This window comes from Agelaius tricolor, unplaced genomic scaffold (assembly GCF_023055355.1).
Source record: "Agelaius tricolor isolate 1412-34295 unplaced genomic scaffold, bAgeTri1.0.p SCAF_6, whole genome shotgun sequence".
In the NCBI taxonomy this organism is placed as follows: domain Eukaryota; kingdom Metazoa; phylum Chordata; class Aves; order Passeriformes; family Icteridae; genus Agelaius; species Agelaius tricolor.
In genome coordinates this window covers 38,295,427-38,320,054 of record NW_027269266.1, presented here as the reverse complement: position 1 = coordinate 38,320,054, position 24,628 = coordinate 38,295,427, and the positions used below count along the sequence as shown (strand labels likewise).

At 38.1% G+C, this 24,628-nt stretch overlaps 1 protein-coding gene across 3 annotated transcripts; it reads left to right on the top strand.

The window, feature by feature from the left end:
• AZI2 (5-azacytidine induced 2) lies at nucleotides 1-24,091 on the top strand. Of its 3 annotated transcripts, none has more exons than XM_071429407.1 (8): nucleotides 1-257; nucleotides 8,583-8,812; nucleotides 11,269-11,394; nucleotides 11,715-11,814; nucleotides 13,459-13,607; nucleotides 16,058-16,119; nucleotides 18,843-18,958; nucleotides 21,716-24,091. In XM_071429407.1, exons 2-8 carry the CDS (start codon nucleotides 8,588-8,590, stop codon nucleotides 22,102-22,104), a joined length of 1,167 nt encoding a protein of 388 aa, XP_071285508.1. In that variant the 5' UTR covers nucleotides 1-257; nucleotides 8,583-8,587; the 3' UTR covers nucleotides 22,105-24,091. The 3 variants fall into 3 exon arrangements, with proteins under 3 accessions (XP_071285508.1, XP_071285509.1, XP_071285507.1); XM_071429408.1 differs by having other exon boundaries at nucleotides 1-365; XM_071429406.1 differs by lacking the exon at nucleotides 1-257 and adding an exon at nucleotides 372-510.
• The last annotated feature ends 537 nt before the right edge of the window (nucleotides 24,092-24,628 follow it).

Below are 24,628 nucleotides of genomic sequence, written 5' to 3'. Positions count from 1 at the left end.
CTCTCCTTCCGGGAGCGGCGCTCGCCCGTTGGCGGGGACCGGGAGCGGCGTTTGTTGACTTCCTCGAAGGCGGCGGGGGCGGCGCCCAGCCCCGGGAATTCCCCGCGGTGGCGGAGGCCGAAAGCGCGGCCGGGCCGGTGGGCTGGGGGCGATGGGTGCCCGAGGGGGCCCGAGCGGAGACCGCGAGGGGCGGCGCTGCCTCCCCGCCGAGCTGAGCGCCCGCCGCTGACCCGCCCGGCCGAGCGGGGCCCGGACAGGTTGGTCCCGGCGCGGGGGGAACGCGGGGCGGCCCCGGCCGGGGCTCCCCCTGGTGCCGGGAAGCTTCGTGCCCCGTGGAAGAGGAGCGACTCTCCCTGGGAAAGGAGGCTGGTCTTTCGTTTCTCTCCTTAAAATAGAGTCGTCCTCATAGAAGCCCAGAATTGTGAGGGTTGGAAGGGATATCTAGTCCAGTCCCGGTGCCGAGGCAGGGTCACCTCGAGCACGTTACAGGTGACACAGGAATGTGTGCAGGTGGGTTTTGAATGACTTCAGAGAGGGAGACCCCACGCCGTCCCTGGTCAGCCTGTTTCAGTGCTCTGCCTCCTTCATATAAAGTTCTTCCTCATGTTGAACTGGAACTTCCCGAGTTTCAGAAGGGGCAGCCTGGTCTTGTGCCATGTCCCTGCCCAGTCACACTTGGCCGGAATAAGGGGTCATACCGTGGCAGGAGGGTGAGCAAGGCTTACAGGTACTGCCAGCAAGCTGGGCTTGGGCCTCGGGCAGGCTGTTAGCCTGGTTACAAAGCTGCCTCTAATCAAGTTGAAAAACTGCGTGGGTTCTTGGAGCTGCCGTTTGTGCCTTGGTACAGAGCAATCTGGCAAAGGAAATGAGCAAACTACGGGTGTGAAAACAGAAACATGATGGAATATTGGAGCTGACAGGAATACAGGTGCTGCAGGCCGTGTTAGTTTGGAAGAAGGAAGTGTAGATGAGCATTGAGGTAGTTGTGTATGCTACTGGTGCTTTACACTTATAAAAAATTGCCTCTTGAAATTCTGCTGTTTCACCTGGTAGGGAAAAATACCCTTATCTCCTTAAATGAATTGGTCCCCTAGCAACTTAGAAGTGAGTGTCAACTGTTCCAGTGAGTACTTTTAGGAGTTTTTTGTTTCTTAAGGAATCCTTTCATTACCCCACTCCCTTTCACTGTATGTATGCAGTAAAATCAGTGTGCTGGAAACAGACTCTGGAAAAAGCGGAGTTAGGGGAGAATTATTGCTAGGACAGTAAAGTCTGCTCTGGACTCCAAAGGTCAATTTCTCTTCTGAGACAGTTTTCTGGGACATGTTGTTACAGGCTATGGGAACTTTCATTTCCTGGATAGTGGTGTATGATCACATGCTTCTGCTGCAAATAATCCAAGTTATCTGTTCCAACATCTATTTTAGAGTTTTAGTAATTCTACTAGAATTACTGTAGAAACCAGAAGAAATCTAAGATTATGACTATTTTTTGTTCTTTGAATAATTGCTGTTTAATAACAGCACTTTTTTTAGAAGTGTTTATCAGATAATTGCCCTATAGCTTAAGTAGATGATTATTGCCTCAAATTTTAAGCAGAATTTTTTCATCTAAAATTTCAGTGAAGTCAGAAGGCAGAAAACACTGGTTCACTGAACTCTAAATTAGACTATATGAAGGGTTTAGCCACCTTCTCACTCCCAACACCCATATTTTTTGCTAAAATTTATAATTATTCAGAACCTTGTTTGCTGCATTTGTAGTTTAGAAAAGTGTGAGGTGACCATTACCCAAGTGCTAGCTAGGTTATGTTTTACAATGAAAATTAAATAGTAAAAAGTTTTTCAAAAGAGCAAAGAGGGTGAAGTGATACCTTTGTGCAGCAAAAATAGGTAATAAATGAGAGATAGTTTTAAGATTGCCTAAATTTCAGCAAGTATTCTACTTTGGTTTTCTGTATATCTTTTATATGTGACACTCAAAAGGTGGGGAAAGTGTGAAAATTATTGGTCAAATATATGAACAAACTACTTAGTGTACTCAGGGCAGAGAAATAGAATAATTTCATCTCACAGCATTGGAAAATCATAGAGTTGCCAATGCAGTAAAATTTGTTTGTATTATTTCAATAGATGCATTGAATTGGAGATTGCGCACTATAAAATGTTAAATGTGGGTTGCCTACTTAGGAAAGTGGAAACTCCCCTGTCACTGCACATGCTATTCATATGCTTTCTTTAGAACAGGATTTGAAGAAAAAAAAGAGAACATGTAGAAGGAAACAGGATAAAATGCTGTGTGGGTTTACCTTTTGATATATGTTTTCATTCTTTCACAGGGATTTTCTAGACAGGGGAAGTCTGACAGTCCATATTGAATAAAACAGTGATAATGAGATCCAGTTTGCTAAGATGGCAATGCTAGGATTAACAAAGGGGTCAGGATAGGGACCAGCTTGGTAGGAGTCAGTGGGGAGTTCTGCTGAACTCCCCATTGTGTCCATTATCCATGGTTCACTTTGGACTCAGTCTTATGTTTTTGCTAAATGTTTATACTATACTTCCATTAATTAACTAATTTACATGATTATACAATGTTTTTATGTGGAGTTCTTAGTGTATGAAACTGTAGATGCAAGTAAAATTTGACAGGACCTTTGGGGAGAAGAAATTAAGCTTGAGAGGGTAAGTGAAGCATAAATGGCTTGAATATTCGAAGTCATCCACTTAGAAGCTGTTAAGTGGAACTTAGGTTCAAATTACCAGGTTTGTCTGAAATACTGCCATATGAATCTGAATACAGAATTTTAGAAGACAGCCCAAGTTGAAAAGGACCTGGCAAGATCATGTGGTCCCCTTGTAAAGGGCAGCCTGAATCAGATTTGCTGGCATCCTGTCCATTTGTGTCTTGGAAACCTACAGATGTTGTGTTAGTGAGTTGCAGGATGACCAAGGGCCATGGGTGAGACTCACTTGCCTTCCAGTAGCTGTAACAGGTGAGGCACATTTCCACTTAAATTAAAAGTTAATACAATCACAAAAAGGCTTATCACTGAACTTGTGAACTTATTGAATTGTAATTAATCTATTTAATTGGATGGAAGGAAACTTGTGACTGGGAGGTAGGACCTGCTGTTTGGTTTACAAAGGAAGATATGAAAAAAAATCCAAAACAAATCCTCTAAACTTTTGGAAATAGTTATTCCGTATAAACCTTTTGAAACGGGAATGAATGAACAGCAAAAGAAGGGTTTCAATAACCTTTAAAGATACTTATATTTGGTGCTAGAAATGTTTAACAGCCAAAAGCCATTTTGGTCCTACTTAGGTTTGTTTGACAGTACTGCTTTTAATTACTTTCAACATTAAATGTAATAGTTTAATAAACAGGATTACATGATGCTGAAAGGATAATATTTTATTGATTCCTACTCCTGGGTTTTTATTTTCCCCCTTTTCAGATAGTTGTCAGGGAGAGTGATTATTGTGACAGCATTCACAGAAAAGCAGATTAAATACCTTACACTGAGGATGCATAAGGTTTGCAAATTAGCAGTGGAGGTACTGGAGTCTGACACTGTTCAGAGAAAGTAAAATTTATTGAGCGCTTTTGTAATAAAATGGGCTGTTTATTGCTTTTCTGGTCCTTGTGAGAGTAGATTATTTATTGTAAAAACCTTGAGATTGAAAAAAATTGCCTGTTGTACCTAAGGAGACTTTACTTGGCTTTTGTAGCTTACCCAGATGTTCAGGATAGATGAGCTACAGTGATCTGGTTTGTGAACTCAGAGACAGTGAGTTTCCATTTCCTGAAGGCAATAAAACGAAAGTGCTCTGGAGGTGTGATGCAGCTCCCATGCTGACGTGTTTCTGAAGGAGCACCCAGTACACTGGGCTGTGCCCCTGTGCTCAGGGACTTGCTGGGAGGGCGCTGGCCCTGTGGACTTCGGCCATACGGAAGGATGAGCAGTGGCCAGAGCAGCAGCTGCTGAGATGTGGGTGTGCGTGTGAGAATTTTTATTACTCTTAAATGGAGCAAGTTTGTGTAAAAAGTGATGCCTTTCTCTGTAGAACAGTCTGTTCACAACTGGAATCAAAGAGAACCTAAGATTTCTGAAGGAGAGGTGCAAAGTGATGGATACTTAAAGAGACTGGAAGTCTTGCTTGTTTTAACACCTTGTGTCATATGCTCCAAGTACTGTGTTGAGTTTTTGATGCTGGCTGTGGGAATTCTGTATTATTCCTTGCTGTGCTGAAGTGTCTTTTAAAAAAGGAAAAAAAAAACAGTACAGCTTTTCTGAAATTAAGGTGAAGGTTGTAACATGCTCACTCAGGATTCCTTTGGTTCAAAGGCATTTCTTGAATTTAAAGGGTTTTATTATGGTTACACACATTTATGTGTACCCTTCTCTGTGTAAGGCAAGATAAATCCGTACAAAAATTATGCTGTTGTTATCAACAGCTGGAAACTGTTCATATTACCATTAGGAAGTCAAACCCTTCAAGTCTGGAAGGCAAACAGGAAAACAACCATCTTGAAATTATTTGCATTTGATATTTGGAAATATTTTCAGAACTGTTTTATTCTCTTTCAAATCAACTGTTAGGCCAAAATTTTCATACTGGGAAAAATTTAATGTAATCCTGCTTTTACTGTCTCTCCTTCTGATCCGAGAATAAGATTAGCATTTCAAACTACAGAGCTCTGTTTGTGCAGTGGTCTGTTTGCTATTAGAGCCTCTGCATCCCATGTTCCTCATATGTATAATGTGTTTTATATTTAACGGCCTCCCATGGTGTTAATGACTAGTGTTCCTAAAGCTCTTTAAAGAGAAAAGCAATGTTTCTGCCAAGCATTAGTAAGATATGGGAAAACATTATTTTGCTCAAAATATTCAGTGTATTGAATCAAAGCTGTTCTATAACCTGTGTTGAGCAACAGAAGTGGTTCCTGTTAGTTCTTCTGTTCTTCACATTGTGTGAAAGAAAACTTAGGTGGTGCCACCTCTTCAAACTCATTTGCTTATAAACAGGGAGCATAATTAGTCCTGCTAGAACTTAATGCTGTTTCCTATCAACAGTGTCTTCAGGTTGGGTTTTTTGTTTGTAGGCTTTTAAACAGTAGTTAATTAATACAAACAGTAGTACTGGTACTCATTTAATGTATTTCATTTTGGACATAAAGATTAAAGTCCTTTTAAGTAGGCTGTTTTGTGTGCAGATCATTCTAAAGTGTAAATGAAATATATTTATCACAGGCAAAACACTTAGCTACTGTGCTGAAGTAAAGGGAGTAAAAAGTATTAAGAAGACCTTTCTTGGGATGGGATGTGTGGTAAATGGGATTGTGAAGTTTGCCTTAAGGAGGCTGAGATGGACATCAGTTGTATTCAGAGACATTAACTTGTCGGTAAATTACTTCAAATATTTTAGTGAGAAATCTTTCACTTGAACCGGTTACTGTAGGACAGATTACCTCATGAATTGCAGCTCCAGAGAGGTCAGTGTTCACTCAGGTGGTTCAGAGTTTCAGCTCTGAGACATTTTCAGCAGTGCATACGAATGTGACTTTGAATTAGGAGAAGTCAAACAGATTAAAGCAGGGCAGAAGTCCGTGGCAGGACTTGGTGAACCATCCTGAAAGACCTTCTGGCATCCTTCTTCCAGATTTGAGGAGCTATAACCTGTGTTATAATCAAAACACCTATTTGATTGTTGCTGTCAGTTCATATTTTTAAGATGAGGTAATACAGTTCTGGGGCATCTAAATTTTGATTCCTGTCCTTGGGTGAAATCAAAGACTACATCTGGAGTTGGGGATTTCTTACAGACATTTCTTTTTCTATACTGAGGGTTTTTGTCTATCCTGACAGCAAAAAAAGCTGGGTGAGCTGTGCATTTCACCATGGCCTTTTATAGTACTGCTGATCATGAACTGTTTAATGGCAGCTTGTCATCACTTAGTATGCAATACAGTTGGTCAAAAATGTGTATATTGGATTTTTGGGAACTGTTCTCTTCAGTGTAGAAATTTAGAAAAGCATGCAAACAAAGTCCCTTTGAATTATATGGAATTAAATGCTTCTCTTCTAAATAATCTCCAGTTCTGGCTTAGAGAGCAGCGTCAGAAAACCAGAGTTGAATAATCCTATAAACTAAATGAGATCTTTCAAGTAAAAAAATGTTAGAGTAGCTGGTCTTCCTAACAGGTGCAGGTTAGGTGTGTACTTGTATTTATAAAATATATTTGTGTATACTGAGTTTTATTTGGAAGGTGTTTCTCTCTTGGAGGCTCATAAAGGCACTTTTAGTTAACAAAATGCAGAAAAAATATGGTCCTGTTTTCCCACATTGCCATCTCCTGGTAGCACTGATGTGTGCAAGAAATAGGGAATGTATGGTGCTTAGGTTTAGGAGCTATAGGAAAGCATGGGGACAAAGATCTGTGCTATGTACAAGGTCACAAATCTGCTGCTTTCTTTGAGAGATAATGATAAGCTGTGACACTTCTTTAATGACATTTGAGTCAAGTGTTCCGAGAAAAGGAGATGTGTTGCCTTGAGAAGGCAAGCTCTTGGGAATTTGATGAGATGGGTGACAAGACTTGCAGAGCCTTTGGTGAAATGGGGGAGGATAAGCTGGTATGTTATGCTCATCTTGGAAGACAAAATGAGCAATTCCTTCAGTCAGTTAATGCAGTTTCCATGATGTGGTGCTTTTGGTCAAGGTCACCTTGTGCATGGAGTGATACTGTGCTTACAATGAAAAGGAAGCAAACCTTTCTTGCAGGGTTCTTTCTACTTAAATATCACAGAAATCACAGAATATTCAAGGCAGAACAACAAGCAAGGGAAGCTTAGGCTACCTTTTTTTGTCAGAATGCATCAAACAACATGCAAGGCATCCATTCACCTCCTGATCATAACCATTAAAACGAGTTCAGCTTTGGTTTGTAGTATTCTTGTCTTTTTTCACTGTTGAAAAACTCCACTGCTGTCTTATTTAGTAGAAATGAGCTGTCACAGTTTTTTTATCATGTTGTCTAACTGGCTTGGAGCAAATTGAGACAAATGTGATAACAGCACTATTGTTCAGCAGTAGCTGTACTACAGCTCTTCATAATGCTGCACTCTGAAAGCTTTCCAGCATGGTGAGAGAAATTTGACCATACAGACAAGCTCCAGGCCTTTACTTCTTGTAATCTATAAACACATGGAAGTTTAGTTTGAATTCAAATAGCAAATGCACAGTAGAAGCAGCAGTTGTGACTGTGGGTTTTTTTTCACTAATGCCTGCCTTTTCTGCAAAGTTCTGCTGATCAAGTTAGTTTTCTGTTGAAGTTTTTCCTGCAGTACAAAAAGCTGTCTTCATTACGCTCAGTTCTTTCATTCCAGCATTTCTGTTGGTTCATTAGCTAATCATCAGGAAACTAAGGATTTGTTGAAGGGGAAAAAATAAAAGTCTGCTTTTTGTAGAAGTCACATCACTGGTTTGTTTAAAGGGCAGTGTATTATCAGGCACTTTGTAGCATTTCATAGTACTGCATAGGAATACAAGTAATCTCCATGTTCATAACTAAATGAGATGTGTCTGGTTTTGGTTGGTTGTTTTTGCATTTTGGAGGTTGGCTTGTTTTTAAATAAACCCCAAAAGTTGTTCAAGATAACTTGTAACTCTTAAGGCAAATGCTTTTGGGGGTTTTCCATTGAGACCTATTGCTCAAGAAAATATATAGAATTTCTTTAAGATTATATTTTCTTATTGAATGTTTTGCTGTGCCTGAATGACATCGGTTGTAACAAAAACTCAGTGTAACGCCTGCTTTGCATTTGTCATTCATGTGGATCTGCCTGGTATTTTAGAGCGACACTTTACTAATGATCAGATTATTGTCAGTTTTCTCTACACATATTGAGGCAGGTCATGTTACTGTGCATGTTTTCATTCTCATCATATTTTCAGTCAAAAATTACTGTAATTGTTCAGAAGGAGGTTTTCTACTGTGACCAGGGAAAGAATAGCTACTCATGCAGTCTCTTTAAGGACAAATACAAGTGTAATTTAAGAATCTGCTTTAAAGTTTCAGAAAAATATAAGTATTTGCATTCAAAAATAAAGAGGCTTTGGCACTTGTGCTCAGGAACCACAGGAGTTAGTTGATTTGTTGGAGCTGTACTCTTTTACTGCTCAGTGCTGGCTTGCAAGAGTTCTGATACAATATTCCTTTGGAGTTCAGATAGTTGGTACCAGCCAAATTCTACATTGGTGTTAAGACTTAATAAAAATGAATTTGAGGGTTCAAATACTTTTTTATGTATTTGTAGGTTCAGATACCTATATCTGATAGGTACTCAAAATATTTATATCAAGTAACAGTGAAATGTGTCTTTTCTAAACAGTGTATTTTCAAGGTGACATGGATTTCAAGATTTTTCTGCGACATTAAGATACTTCCTGATTATTCAGTCTTGTCTTGTCATACTTAGACAGAAACACCCTGCAGTATTATTTTGGAAGGTTTTCAGACTCTTTGATGAATTTGTCTTTGTGAAAACTTAGCACTTATATCTGTCTTTTTAACAGCTGTCATGGAGGAGTTGGTAGAGGATGACATCTGTATTTTGAACCATGAAAAAGCAGACAATGCTCACAAGAGAGACAGCGATATTCCTGTTCCATCCTATAGTGGAGATGAGTCTGTTGCCTCACACTTTGCACTTGTCACTGCATATGAAGATATCAAGAAACGACTGAAAGAGACAGAGAAGGAGAACTCCTTCTTAAAAAAAAAAGTGAGAATTTTAGAAGAGAAGGTAAGAAAATAGTTGATATACCAGTTTCTGGTAGCAGCTTCTTTTTTGCTCCTGGCTGGATGCCAGAGAAGAGGGTTAAGGATTTGAAATATATATACTTGAAATAATTTCCATGTTAAAAAGTTTTTATAAATTGTTTTATTTATTTAAGTGAAATGCAGTTTGTTCCTCTGGTAGTGTAGTTGTGTCATACTGGCATTTTTGATTCTCACTGGGCACATATATGATGCAATGCAAAGACAGGGGCTGATTCAGACACATGTGTAGTTGCATAGAATTTGTCACTGTAGTTTGGGTGCCACTTCATGGTGTTTATTAGCTTGGGCATGTGTGATACGGTACTGTTGAACAGTGTGGTGCAAAGCTTGTAAATTATCAGAATGCAGGAATTGTCTGTCAAATACCCTTGAGCATACCAAAATGATAAGGAAAAATTGGTTGGCAAGAATATCCAGCTAGGTCTAGCTAATCACAGCCTCTATGCCTAACATAGATGTTGGCTGGCTGGCTTTTGATGCAGTAATTCTGAAATGTAAATGAATATTGGAATTTGTTTTATAGGCAGTTTCTTATGGCCATAAACCAGTGTTAATGAACCTGATGTTCATTAAAGCTAAAAATTGACCAGGGCACAGGTTTTTCTCTCCAAGTAAGGAATGCCATGATAAGATGTACATCCATTGTTCAGCACCAAGTGTCTTTGTTCTGCAGAAGTTCTTGACTTTGATAGGTTGCTTTCTTATATAAGATGCAAAGATAGATCCTAGTATTAGACCTGAGACATTTTTAGGACTTTCTCCTTACTGTGCTACTGACTCTTAAAAGCTTTCCAAGTGTGTATTATTTTGTGGCATTGGAATGAAGAACTTGAGTCACACTTGGCACAGCTTTGAGACACCTATTTGGGAATTCTTGGTGAAGGCTGGATTGAGTTTTTCTCGAAAAGGAAAACTGTCTCAAGACTGTCTTTATATAAGGTTTAGGGGGATGTTGGGAATAGGAATAGAGCTTTAGACCTGAACCATGCTGAGTGTAACATCTTTTATGTTGTTACTCAGAATCACAATAAACAGAATTTGACCTTGACAATTCCTTTTGTCTTGTGTGTTTTGGTTTGGCTGGGTTTAGCTTAATTCTCTTAAAGATGCTGCTTTGTTTTCTGTAGAGAAAACTTTTTCATATGTGAATACCACTAAAATGTTTGATGAGGGAGGGGTACTGAGAAGGCCAAGGCTGTTAGTGACTTCCAGTCTTTGTCAATAGCTAATGTACCTATATGCTTAAAAAATATATGGGGAGTTACCCCTTTGGAGTCTGTCATTTCAATGTGCATGGAAACTTCCAGAAAGCTTATTACGGCTTGTGTTCTATTTGAGTAGCTTTAGGAGGGGGAGAAAATATAAAGGACAAAACTTAAAAGGAGTCATACACATACAAAAAAAAAGGCAAAGGGGCAGGAGCTTCCTATCTTTGTGGCCTGTTTTCCCATACTTTCTTTCAAGCAAACACTTTAAAGAGGAGATATTTAAGGTAGATATGTGAGTGTCGATGCTTTGTTTTAGTAATTTTTTGTGTGTGACTCCTATTTTTTAAGAAAATATGTGAAAATCGGTTGTGAATATCTCCAAGAGGTACACATAAAGGAAGTGTGCAGGATAAAAAGAATGAAAAGGAAAATGCAATACTTAATTAAAGCAAGAACTTTTTATATGAATGGATATAATTTGATGTAAGACTTCTTTCTATCTTATTAAAAACACTGAATATATTTTAACTCTGTTCCCCTTTTTCTAGCAATCCAATGAGTAGTGGTTATTCTGCCTTGCTTGTCTTTTGCCATAGCAGGCAGTAAGATGGTGGTAATCTCAAAGTTAATAGATATTTCTAAAATTATTCTGCTTTGGCTTTTTGTACATAAATACACGGAAAAAGAATCTTTATTTACATTATGAGGCATTTAGGAAATTATGTTTGGCTTCCTTTGAACTTGCTGTGTGTTGTGCATTTATATGCTTAAAACTCCTTTTTCAAAAAGCAGTTTACATTTTTTTGGAGCCTGGAAAAAATACGATTAGGGGTTGTCAGTGGGAGTAATGATAATTTATGAATGGTTTTTAAGTACTCATAGGAGTGAACCCATAAGCAGTCTACTGGAAAGTGTCCCTGTCGATGGCAGGGGGGTTGGATTAGATGAGCTTTTAAATGTCCTCTTCCAACTTAAACTGCTCTATGATTCTATAAATTAGTGAGCATTAAGTATTGTGAGAGATTTCAGAATCTGTAGACAGCCTTTGCTGCACTTTAGTAAAAAACTTTGACCCATATCAGTGTATTTGATTAGTTTGTTATCTAAACTGAAAAAAAAGGAAAAGCTGTTAGATTAATATGGCAAGCTTAAAATTTTTCAGTTCCCAGCATACAAAACTTCTCACTTGTCCTGTGTGTTGAACGTTCAGGTGCTTGGCTCCCGGGCGGAAGAGGAATGCAGCTCAGTTGGGCGGGAACAAGTCAATAAGGCCTACCAAGCCTATCGAGAGGCCTGCATCGACCGTGACCATCTGAAAAGCAAACTGGAAAAAATGGTGTGCCTTTTTAAGTCATGGCTTCAGTGCTTGCTTTATCAGCACTGCATAGTTAGTACATGTTTACTCTAGAATGAACTTTATATTCTTAAGATCTGTGGTGTTGGTTTTATCACTCTTTTAAAGTATATGACAATACTTTCTGTAGAAATAACAATTTAGTGTACCTCAGTTTTATTACTGGGCTAGAATAATGCTAAAAAAATCAAAACAGTATTTTTTGTTGTTGTATTTGTTCTAAAATATTGAATTGTCTGACATGATAGAAAAATGCTTCACAAATTATTTTGGGTTGGGGTTTTTCTCTCCTCTGAAAATAGGCAAAAGAAAGTGCGGAATCCTTGAAAAACTTGAACGAACAGTTGCAATCTAAAGAAGTAGAGCTGTTACAACTAAGAACTGAAGTGGAAACTCAGCAAGGTATGCATTTGGTTACTTCATCTTAGGGTATGTTGAGGAGCCATAGTGGCCTCGGGGGCATGAAGAGGCTTAACCTTATATAGGGGCAAGGTAAGAGAGGTATCAACAGCAGTGAGGTACTTTGAACTTGTCTTCATTCTCGTGAATGGTGACACATATATTCTGAGGCTGTTGTGTTCTCCCACCCTAGGTGATTTGCAAATTTGAGAAATGGGCACCACCTAACAGTTTATAAGCTGGGTCATGTGCATCTCTGGTCCCCACCACCTTTTCCTCAGAGCAGAGCAGAGGCCTGGTCAAGTATAAGGATCATTCAGTCAATCCCACTTCCTCTGGCACCTGCAGAGGGTCCAGTATATTGCTTTGTCTCGCTGTTGGACACGACAAATACAAGAGGACGTTGTGCTGCAGTTGCCAACAGTTACTTAGTGGCTGGGAAATGAGGAAAAATAGAAAGATGTTGGTTGTAGAGAGCCTGGTGAAAAGAGGAAGGAGAAAATAACACTATATCCTGGCAATTCCAAAAGCCCAAATCCAGCATCTCTTGCTGCAGTAGTAAAGAGTGCTCTGTATGTGATAGATGCCTAAAACAAAACACCATGGAAGGAAAAATCCCCTTGATTAATTTAGTTACAAGAAGATGCCATCTGTATAGAGTATGGACTGACTTCAGAGTCTGTACAAATGCAGTCATTTGAAAGGTACTTTTGAGTATGACTGTGCATGAATTTCATTACTCTCCAAGAGGACCTTAAACATGTATGAAATTCACTACTTCAATTGCACAAATGTTTAAACCCAGAAAAACAAATTGCAGGTACTGTTAGTATCACTGTTGAGGATGTCATTGTTTCAGGCAGTAAGAATTGCAGGGTTTGTAAGGAGACCTCTGAAAATGTGATGATTTACTTGTTTGTAATTCAGTTTTACTCATAAGTGGACTCTAGGTACCTTGCTTTAAAAAAAAAAAAATTCAGTGTAACTTAAGGCTGTTTAAACTATTAATTCTGGAAATAAGTGTACCACGCAGTTAAAGACTTGTGGGGTTTCTTCCTGTCATGTTCCTTCTTTTCTTGCTGTCTCACTAATGCCCTGCTACTGATCTGATGGTAGCATCAGCTTAGGTTGCTTCTTACCGTGTGAATTGCTTCAGTCTAACAAGATATGTGTAACTTTTATGCTTTCCCCTTTTGTTTGGATTGTATCTTTTGTTGTTCTGTGTGGAACTTCTTGATGTTAAACTTGGGGAAAACTTAATGGTAAGTGATATAATAATACAAATCTGAGGGCACAAAGACTGGTGTTTTCAAAGCATGTAAGAAGTATGCAAGTTGGCATATCTGTATTTGCCATAAATTGATTTTTTTTATTTCCAGTGCCTTTTTATGCTAGTACTTCCTTTTTCTCAGTGTCAAATGTCCAGTGCATTCCTAGAAAGTAGGGCTCCAAGCTTTAAACCCAGAAAATAGGCCAATAATGCCAACAGCATTGCCAGTGTTATATTTCCCTGTTGCCATAGACTCCAGTTTCTTCAGAATACAATGTTTTTGTAAGGCATGGGCTGATTGAAGAGGATCTTGCATATTGAATTATGTTCTTTGGACTGAGATTGGAATCTAATTGTCTTGCTTGTCTTCTTTACAGTGATAAAAAGTCTGAATTGTACTCCAGCTAACTGGGAATTAGAGAAGCTGAACAGTGACCTGAAAGTGCATAGTCTGGAACAGGATCTAGAAAAACTCAAGGAAGAGTGCAACAGTCTCAGGAAGGAGTTGCAAAATTCCAAGCAGAAGGTACCTTAATTTTTAAGGAATTTTTGTATTAATGCCTAGTTTTAAATCCCAAGGTCAGTCAAAATCAAGGGTTAACAAAAAGAGGAAGTCTATATGAGTGAAATATTAATATCTTGGTAAAATTAGCCTTTAAATATTTTCATAGACTGTCATTCTTCTTGGAAATAGGGACAGGCTTCTCAGGGCAGTGTTCATGGCATCAAGCCTGTCCAAATTTAAAAAGTGTCTGGATAACACTCTTAATTAGAAAGTTTAGCTTTAGGTAGTACTGCAGTGAGCAGGGAGCTGAACTTAATCCTTACAGGTCACTTCTAACTCCAGATATTCTATGATTCTATACAGGTGAGATTTCCCAGCCATTGCCCATATAACAACAGAAAATAAAGCTGTATGATTTTTTATAAGTAGCCACTGAAGTTTTGTGTAACCTGAGCTGCTAAGAAAGTTTAGGCAAAAGCTGGCCTCTATTTTTTTTTTTTTTAAAGCAATGGGATGCTAATGTTTAAAGATGTCATGAACTTTGTTTAAGGAGGTATGGCACTTTTCTTTAGGGTAGTTGCATGAAGCTTGTCAGCAAAGTTCCTCTTTTGGCATCCTTCCCTGCCATTTCTGGGACAAATATCTGTTCTGAGGGACATATTTTGTAACCTAGGCATTGTTAGGATCTCAAAAAGAAAATTAAGATACCAGTAACAAAAAGCAGTAAGTTATTGTCTAGTGCATTCTTTGTGCTTTCCATCTTATCTTCGATGAAAGGTACAGTGCCAGTCTCTAGGACTCTGCAGTCACACTGAAGTCACACAGTGAATGTAAAACATTTAAATGTGATTGTTTGAGGAGGCAGACTGTTTTACATTCCTTATGGTCATTAACAATGATGATTATGTAATCTGGAATCACACAGCATTTGCGTGAGTCTGCAGTTTTTCCACTAGGTGGAGATAAAGCATGTGAGGTGTTTTGTTAATTTCCCTTACTGTTGGTTGTTTCACTTGGGTCTGGAGCTGTTTCAGGTGCTTTCAATAACTTCTAAATCTGAAGGCTTGCTGTAACCTGTGTGAAGTTCTGGTGTCTTCGGGTAACTCTAGAACAGAGTAACAGCTGCATAAATAATTGCAGATTGTATTGTGAGAGTGAATGATGTCAGAGGGAACAGACTAAAATAGCATTTGTAAGGAATACTGCATGTGACACTGTTTAAATAATGTTTATGCCAGCAGCTTTTGTTGCACAGAGCAAATACAGGGAACAGCTTTTTGTTTTGTTTTGGGAGGTTTTGTTACATTGGTTTGGGGGGGGGGGGGGGTGTTGTTTTTTTGCTTGTCTTTAATACAATTTCTTCTTGATCCTGGTAACTGCTTAATACAGGAAATAAAGTGCATGTTTTCAAATATGGGGTAATACAGTGCAACTTTCTTATGCTATGAATTTAAATCTTTGGGAGATGGTGATAAAGCTCAGGAGGGGAAAATCTGTCAGGTGAAATACAGTCAAGTGTGATCAATGGGCAATGACAAATCAGCATTATTTCAGCTCAGCTGGTATTTTCAGTTTTACTTATTTTCATTACATTAGTTAGTTTAGCTAATATGTAATGAAAGTAAGTAATAATGAAAACGAAAACAGGAAAACATGTTTTCAAATGTTTTCTACCTTAGGCAAGTGTACCTCTATTTTTCTGTTCTTTTAGATATTCTTACTCAAGTTTTACATTGTAGTTCATGCACTGTGTACATTGACAAGTTGCTTGACATATGTGCAGCCTGTCTTAAAGCCACTGTAAAGGGATCAAATCCACAACAGCTTTGGCTAGAGGGAATGATAGGAAGGGAACATGGAAAGAAGGGATATGAAAGGGAGAGAGCTCATCACAAGTGAGGGTCTAATAGAAGCACAGCTAACAAAGTGAGTCCAATGTTTGATTTGTTAAACAATCCTGGTAAATTCAGTGTGACTGCCTATATGTGCAATTTGAAAGTAGGCTTTCAGACTGAAGAGATAAATTATGTTCTGTTATAAAAGTAACTTGGGGAAGTAAATCTACACTGAAACAGCTTCCTTTAAGTTAAGGTTCTTTATATACTGTGACAGAGAAAGAAGGAAAAAAAAAAAAGACTGCTTAAAAAGCAGAAATTGAGAAAGACTTTTCATGTCCATTCAAGAAAGTAATCAATCTCTAATTCTGAGAGTTCAGCTGTTTTCAGAAAGAAGAGTATGGAGGTGGCTGAGCAATGCCTTCGTATAAGTAGGTAGTTTAAGCATTTCTAAGTGGAAATTCTTACTAGAATTGAAACCCACTTTTGAAACCCACTGCAGCTAACACAAATGAAGATTACCTTACTTGTGAATTTCAGTATTAGGCAAATTGGAGTTTCACTGCCGTTGTTTGAGAGAGAAGATCTGAAATCATGTTCATTCATTCTCTGTCTTCCCTTCACTCTGTTATGCAGGACCAGGCTCAAGAGAAAAATCCATTACATGGAGACCACCTTCAAAGGCAAGACATCCAGAGGTATGAAATACTTTATTTTCAGTTTACTGAGGGACAGTTGTTTGAACAAGTAAATTACTTTTGCTGACTCTTTAGGTGTATTATTTCAAGTTACATAATTTCACTGAAAGTCTAGGTATAGTTATTTAGCAAGATCATTGTACATTTTTTTCCTTTGTCGTGTTTGTAGTTCCAGATGATGAATATTTATGTAGTTATGCCTGTTGGTGCACTTACAGCTTTTTCCACCAGAGGGAAGAGCAGCCCTTCACATTGCCTGGCTTTAGTGCAATGGGCCTTGGTGCTTCCTTGGGTGTTGAAGAGACTTTTCAGCCACTGAAAGAGAACATACAGACACTTCCCATCATCTGTTCTCTGGTGCAGTGAGGCTAACAATGCACACACTACACACAAATCACACTTTGTCCTTTCACCTTGACTGGATACTTATTCCTGTGGTTCCTCCTGGAACTTCGCTGTCAGCCTCACACACCTGATAAAAGATGTTCTCTCAACACACAGCAGTTATCTCTTTGATCACCACTCTGATTGAACTGATCATTTGATCAAATAATTACTGATCAGAGCAGATTTATTCCATCAAGTGGTGCTCAGGTGGAAGCCATCTAAAATAGCATATGGATTATATGGTGTTTATTGTAATATAAATACTAAACGTGTCATAAATATGTAAGCCCATCCAAAAATCTGTGGAGAAAACACTTGAAAAACCTCCTATGAGAAACATTTGTTGTAGCAAGCAGTCCTGCTTTTTGTAGGAAATGGAGACATTTGCACCTAATTAACTTTCTGGAAACTAGTTACTTCATATTTGTGAGCAGCCTGCAAATCTGACTTTAAATTCTCAGCGTGCAAATCTAATTTGCTGTACATTTAAACAGGCTGTCATAGTGAAGGTTCATATCACATGTTAGAAGGCAGAGAGTTTCAGGCACAGGGAATCCTTGGTTTTCAATTACAAATTCCTTGAAAAATAGGCTTTGCAATGGGATTCTAGGCTAGTATCCACAAAAACAAAATCAGTTGCATGTGATTTAGGTGGAATTCTGGTACCTGCAGCCCTTTGCAAGATGCTTGTAAAACTGCTAAATGCATTTTAAACAATCCAAGCACTTTCCTTCTGGTTGGTGGCAGATATTTGAGCTGTCCCTGTATTTGCCACTTCTGTGTTAAATATTGGACAATTCTGGTTTGACATAACTAAAGTTTTTGATCTTATTTTTTAGACCAAAACATGAGAATTAAGGAAGTGTGATTGCCACATCAGCTTTTAAATTAAGTTGTCAGCTTTTAAGAGTTGAAAGAGCCAGAAGGAGTCTGCAGTAGGAAGGCCACAGGTTTAGCTGAACTTCTTGAAATATCAATTCTGAAAATTTTAACTTCCTATTAGTCAGAACTGCTGACACTTAACACATTATTTATTAAAATAACACCTTCCTGTGTTCTTTAACAGAACTTTATGCATCTGAACTTTTGTATTCTGGGGAAGTATTTCTGTGGACAGAAGTTCAATTTCTTGTTTTAAAGGAACTCTCAGTGTTGACTTGCATAATAGCCACTTCTCAAAGTGATTTTGAACACATTTGTGCTTGATATTTCATGCAGGAATGATCCTATATTGCTATTTTTGAAGGATAGTGTTACATACAGTTATAAAGCTTATTAATTCTTACTCATCTCAGTAGCTTGAGATATTGAGCTGTTTTGAAATAAATGCCTTTAATGAATGTAGCGAGGAAGAAAAAATTCTGGAAACTCTCATCCATTATATTTGTCTTCAATAAATGTGTTTTGGTAGAATGTTAATCATTAAAAAAGCATTAAATCATTGCATTCATGTTTAAGTAACTGCATCCTTATGCCTTTGAACACTAAGTTAATTATTAATCAACATAAATGTTATATTCAGTGAGCCTTTGCTAGAAATTTTACCAAGGAACATATGGTAATGCTGACTTTTTTTTCCCCCCTTTTAATTTTCTTACCAGTTATTAACCTGAAACATCAGTGTTGGAACAGTGCTGCTGTTGCTAAATATGTTTCTTGTATTATGCTGTTTTAGAGAATTAATTGGAACACTCTTTTTTACACTGTCTGATCAGGCAGTGTATTAACATAAATTGGAGGCCTTGAATATGAAAGAATGTGGTTGATATTTTAGATTGGACTCTGTGTGTATGCTCAGTTTGGGTCTCAGGTATTTAGCCTGAATTCAGTGTAGCAGTGTGCATGGTATAAGACCCAAATACCGGTTTTTGATTATTTGAAATTAAAATCAATCAATATTACTAGGCTCCTAATATGTGTTGGGATATGTGGACATTTATTGAAAGGTATTCAGTGTTGACACTCTGCCTTTTTTATAACCTGGTGTCACTTTAAATAAAGTATTCCTTTGAGATGACAAATCTTATTGGAAGATGCTTAGTTTCAGATGCTGAAATGAAAAGTCAGCTTCATATTTCTTTCCTTTGGAGAGTTGAAATTATTATTATTATTACCTAGTATGTCAATATATAATGCATTGTATATTGCAGTAGGCAAGAATCAAATTATATCCATCCATTTAAGGCAGTTCTCAGTACTGTTCAGTACAGTTACAATTATGGTACTCCAATAAAATTTGCAGAAAAATTTATTAACAGTTAACACTTGATAGGCATGTTGATAGGCTGCTTTAGAGGCAGCAATATTTAACTTGTAATAAATTTTTGTTTGAAAAGTTTGCAACAAACATATTGGGACCTGAAGAGAGAAATGTCCAATTTGCGTGTAGTGACTGACAAGCAAGCTGAGATCCTACGAAAACTGAAAAGGAACCCACCAGGAGTCAAGAAAGGCAAGTCAGTGTTGGCAGTAACAGACCTTACAAACACAAACCATTGATGCAAGCTGTAGCATTTTAAAAATAAACCAGCTATCATATCTTATCAGAATCTCATCAATTGAAGTTGATAAGCTAGACTGTATTATGGTTCCAGCTTCCCCATTTTCTGCTTTTGCTTCTGTCTCATACTGGTCAACTTCACACATAAAGGTGTTGCTGATGTGTTTTTTCTTCAGTACTGTATTCTGTTCCCCTTGTGGCTTTTTTCTCAGTCAAGTGTTGCTTATGTGCACAAGGCTGAGGTGTTAAGTTTACTTGTATTTGACCTTTTACCACAACTACTTCATATTAGGAGGGAAAAAATCTTTTTTGCAAATGCAGTCTTATTTTCCCAGTACAGAATATAAGAAGTATTAAATTTGCAACATTTTAAAATCAGACTTTAAAAGACTGAAATTCCTTATGATTCCCTACTTCTTTATATTTTATTCAGAAAAGTTTTCTTTTCTAACAAAATGCTACACAGTGTGACATTTTCTGAATGTCAGAATACTGGGGAAACAAAACTGCCTTAAATAACTTTAAGGGTTAAATATTTTTCACATAAAGTATTTAAATTTTCCATGAGCACTTCATCAGACAGTTCTTCAGTTCCATACATATGTTTCTCTCAAGACAAATGCTATGCTAGACTATCAGGCAAATAAACTGTGGTAAAGAGTTAATTTCCTTTGTTTTCTGCTCACTTCAATTGTGATCTTTACTGTGCTCAGAATACTGGTGGAAGACAGTGAACTTGGTTAGAATGTACTGGTGACAGTCTCTGATGTCCCTGTCCATTACCAGATCAAGACATTTTGTTTCTAAACAGCTCAGTGAGGTAATGACAGGATTCACCTCCCAAGCAGTCCCTGCCTTTGTGGTCAGCAGTGACTAATGATCACTTTGTCTCTGGTACTTGGCTGATACAAACTGTCAACACATTTTGTAGACTTGGCCATATTATTACCAGGTGAGTCTGTGTTCCTACAATTCTAAAACATGTTTGTCAAATAACTGCAGCAGAGAAACTGGGAACTGAATGAGTCTAAATAATCTTAGATCTGTCAAGGTTTGATGTGATCATATACAGCCTTTATGTCCTTTTAATTTGGAGTTACCTGTCTTGCCACTACACAACTACTTATTTTTCTCTCCTCCTTGGTGAAGAAACTCATTTTCTGCAGTTCTTATGCAGTTGTTCATCCACAGCCACAGAAGGCATTCTTGACTGATCAGGAAACAGTGGACTTCTGCCTTTTCATCTGTAGATTTTTTTCAGTAATTTTTCAGAAGTATGTGAGAGTGGACAGGTCTGATCTTGGTCATCAGCCACACTTATGAATGCAATGCAGATGTATCTTTGCTTATATTTATAGACAAGTCTTGGCTTATGCAAAATATGGGTACAATTGACTGAAGCCTTCCACTTCCAATACCTCTAGTACTGACTTTTGGCATTTACAGCTGCCATGTCTGTAAGAGGTGCATTAATTCTGCAGAACACGTATTCATTACTTTGTGTGGGACATGAACTGTATCAGTTAACATGTGGATTCTACTTAGAATGTAGAGAGGCATTTTATGTGTGTTATGTATGGAGGAATTTTCAACAAATGGGTGCTTGTGGGGTTTTTTGTTTATTTTTTTCTTGGGTTTTTTTGGGAGTTTTGGGGAATTTTTTTTTTGGTACATTTTTAATCTATTTTCAGTGGATTCAATTTTTCTTGAACTTCTAAAGGTCTGTAGGCCTCTAATTGCTTTTTACACCTGCCAGCACAAAAATGCCAAATCCCGTGACTTAGCATGTCTTTCAGACATGATGCCCATGGTATTGGAAGGTGGTTTGGGCTGACATCCACAAATTTTAATTTATTGTGACAAACAGAAGTTGTATTCTTTGACCAAGATACCAGCTTCTTTTTCTGGCCCTGAAGAACAAAAGTTAAAAATTACAATTCATGCTCAAGATTAAGAGCTGCTCTAGAAAACTCTATGTAAGATGTGAGTTTTAACTCAGGAGGCATTAATCTACTCTGATTACATGTTTATGTACATTATCACTACAAAACAAAATGACCTGCTTGTATTTGGCCGTATGTTCAGATGTGTGTTGAAGGTACAGCTCTTCCATTTCAGGTAGATCCTGTTCTGTTTCAAAATCCTCCCCCTGCCTAACAGTTTAAAACTGCTCTGTAATACCACACAGCTGAGCATTGCAGTCTGTCAGTTTACTTTTGAAAGTCAGACAAGAGAACCTGTGAACACCACACGTTTCCCTCTTACTGCTTCATGGGCAGTGAGAATTTGGGTTCTGGATGGCACGAGAACACAGCTTGTTAAAGAATCAGTAGAATAGGGAGTAGCATTCAGTCTTCTGCATCTGGGTGATTTCTTCAAGCATGTGAAAATGGTCTCTGTTTCAGCATTCATTTCAGTCTGGTCAGAAAGATCCATCAGTTTATTTCTGTTGAAATGGGAGTTGGGAGGTATCCTTGGAGTTGGGTGTGTTTTAGAACATTGTGATTTCAGGATTTTGGGTTCATCTTGAGACTGGTGAGGGTAGTATGTTGTTTTTAGATTTCAAGTAGTTACTGAATATGGTCCAAAAACTTGTGGCTTTAAGAAACTGTGTTTAACATCCCTGCTAGACTGTAGTACATTTGGGGTACATGAAAAATGCATTAGACAATGTAATTTTAAAATCTTTTTTTTATCTTCTTCCTTCAGCTGCCTGTACTGCACCAGTGCAATGTGTTGACTTGAACATTTCAAAGGTGAATTTGACATCTGGGGTAGTCTATAAAAACCTGTCACAAAACGATAAAGCCCTCGGCAATGCTGTGTCTCCCCCTCTGCTGAGAGATGCCCGTGTCCCATCAGAAAGGGTGACCCTACAGGCTTGGACAGATGAGAGACCAATTCCAGCTGACAGCAAAATGTTTCAGGAACACCATTCCTACGGAAAGAGCTCTCTGGAAGATAATTCCTGGGTATTCCCTAGTCCTCCAAAGCCCAATGAGAATATGTTTTGGGAAATGAAAAATAATCCAACTTTGTTAAACTGTCCAGCAGATTACCTGGATCAGTGTAATCAAAACTGTCTGCACAAGAGTTAAACAATTTTTAGAATGAACTGAGGCATTTTTGGAGTGATTCTGAATAGGCACCTTAATGCTCGAACTTTTAAGGAGAGAAAACAAATTGCTTGAAATGTTCTTTCTTTATTTTTAATTCTAGTTCCAAATCAGAAGGCCTAGTCTTCCTCTGCTGTAAATCAGGAGTGAGTTCCTTGATGTTAAAGCTGTGCTGGTATAATGTAAATACAAAGAAATCTAGCATGGGGCCTAGATAGTCTTGTACTGCAAATGACATACATTTGCTAAAGGTTACAATGAAAAGTGAGTTTGTGGAATAAAACAAAATAATCCAGTTCTGTATCTGTTTGCTATTTGTATGTTATCAAGAAAATACTTGGTATCCAGTGTTAGAACTTGAACCGGCTCTGAGCTTATATTTTGACAGTGTTCTTTTTCAGAATAAGGATAATATGAAATCTTCCTTCCTCCTTTCAATTTGCTTTGACTCCTCTGGTTTGTAAGTGCATTTTTCTGTAATATGTAACTAAGAAAGGTGAGTTTGGTTTTTTTTTTTTTCCCAACCTTGATTTATATGAAAGAGTGGCAGGAGAAGAACCACCCTTAGGCTATGCTGTTTCGATTGCCTCATTTAGGGCTTGACTGAGAATGGCGAAGGACCGTAAGTAAAGCTGCTGCTGCCCACTGTGAATCCTGGAGGTTCAGCTTGTTTCCCTCAGTGGAAGCTGCTGTAACTGCAGCGGTGCTGCCACAGACCCAGCATGCTCACAGTGCAGTTTTCCATATTGTGCCTCCTTTGCACAGCACCACAACTCTGACTCTTCATTCCTGTGGTGGTGAAGGCTACTAATTTTTCTTTTGTTAAAGAAACAAAGCCTTAATTTAATCAGACTTGGTGTTGTTGCATTGTTGATAGACAAAAATAAGTATTTTTGTGGTGTCTTTAGTATATCACTGAGAACCAGAGCTACTGGAATTCCAGCTACCTGCTTTATAGATTATGGGTGTCTAAGCACTACTTTTTCATTATTTTTTTTCCTCTTAAGGCCATGAACTGTTTCTAGACAAATATCATTTATGTTTTGGGGTTTTTTTTCTGCAAAATTCTCTGCTTCATATCTGGCTTAATACAACAGGGTTAAGTGAAATGTCTTGACTGCTCAAAAAGTGGAAGAAAAATGCATTGCATTGTAGATCCATGATACCTAACTTGTAATGGGCAGGGAGATATTTAATACTGAATATGCTATTTACAAATAGTGCGGGTCGGTGAAGTATTCAGGTTCACAGATCCAGCTTAACATCAAAGTAATAAAAATTAATTTCACAGCTGTTTAGTAGCTAATTATCTTAAGATGGCTTGCAAATACATGGGGAAGCTCTGGCAGTAGCACAGCCATAGTAATGATGGGCTGTAGAAGTGTTAGGAGGGTGCTACGTGATCTCTGTGGTTCCAGACACCCTCCCCTGCACAGTAAGTACTTCAGACAGAGCCCATCTTTCACTCTGTCTATCAAAGGCAAAAAAAAATGCCTTCCAGATACCTTCTCCTGTAGTACAAACAGCATACATAAACAATGTTTCCCATTCACCAGATATTGTTTTTATCTTTCTATTATCTTGCTCACGTATACTGGCTTGTCTGTGATTAATGGAAATGGTGTCAGATGCTGGAATTTATTCTGACCAATGAACACAGCTGACTCAGGGGAGTACAATCTCTTGGAAAGTAATAGAACAAAATCCAATATGCATAAAACAAATCCAAGTCACTAGGCTTTAGCTGAGAGAACCAACTACCTATGTAATAACAAAGAAAACATTTCTTATGTGGCTGCATAAGCTATATGGTACCTAGTTCTAATGTAGTTTACTTTTGGGGTCCCCCACCTCAGTATTACAGAGGTTTTTTATTAAGGAATGTAATATTCAACAGGCATTAATATGATCTGTGCAATGAAGGAATTCTACTGTGTAAGATATTAAATAAATTTATTTTTGTTTGAAATTGGTTTCACTAACAAATCTCCTTTCCGTATTTGGCACAAAATTTTTTCCTGAAGTTTTAATTCCTTTATTGTGTATAAATGTTATTCCAAATACAAGCAATTAGATTTGAGGTTCATTGCTTTGACTCAAGGAAAAAAAACCAGCCATCTGCTGTAGCCTGCTTCAGCATCTTCTGGGAGAATTATCCTCCTGGATGTTGAAACCTGAAGCATTTAGTTACCTTTGACTACTTGTGTCAAAAGGTTCCCAGTCAGCCTGTCCTGTCCTGTATGAAATTAAAATTAAGATTTTCTGTGCAGAGCCTGAGAATTTCCAGGTTTTGCATTTGACCCTTGGTTTTATATTCTGTGCTCCTTCCCAGGGTGGAGAAGGGAGCAGCAATGTTTGATGAGAGGGACTTCAGGAGTGCTGCTGCTAACTAGGGAGAAGAGGGACTGATGTCAGAGAGTTTGCTGCAGGCAGCATTTCCAATCCAATCACTCACTGCCATGTCCAGGCTGTAACATTTGAAGAGGAAGTCCCCAGACTCAGAGTC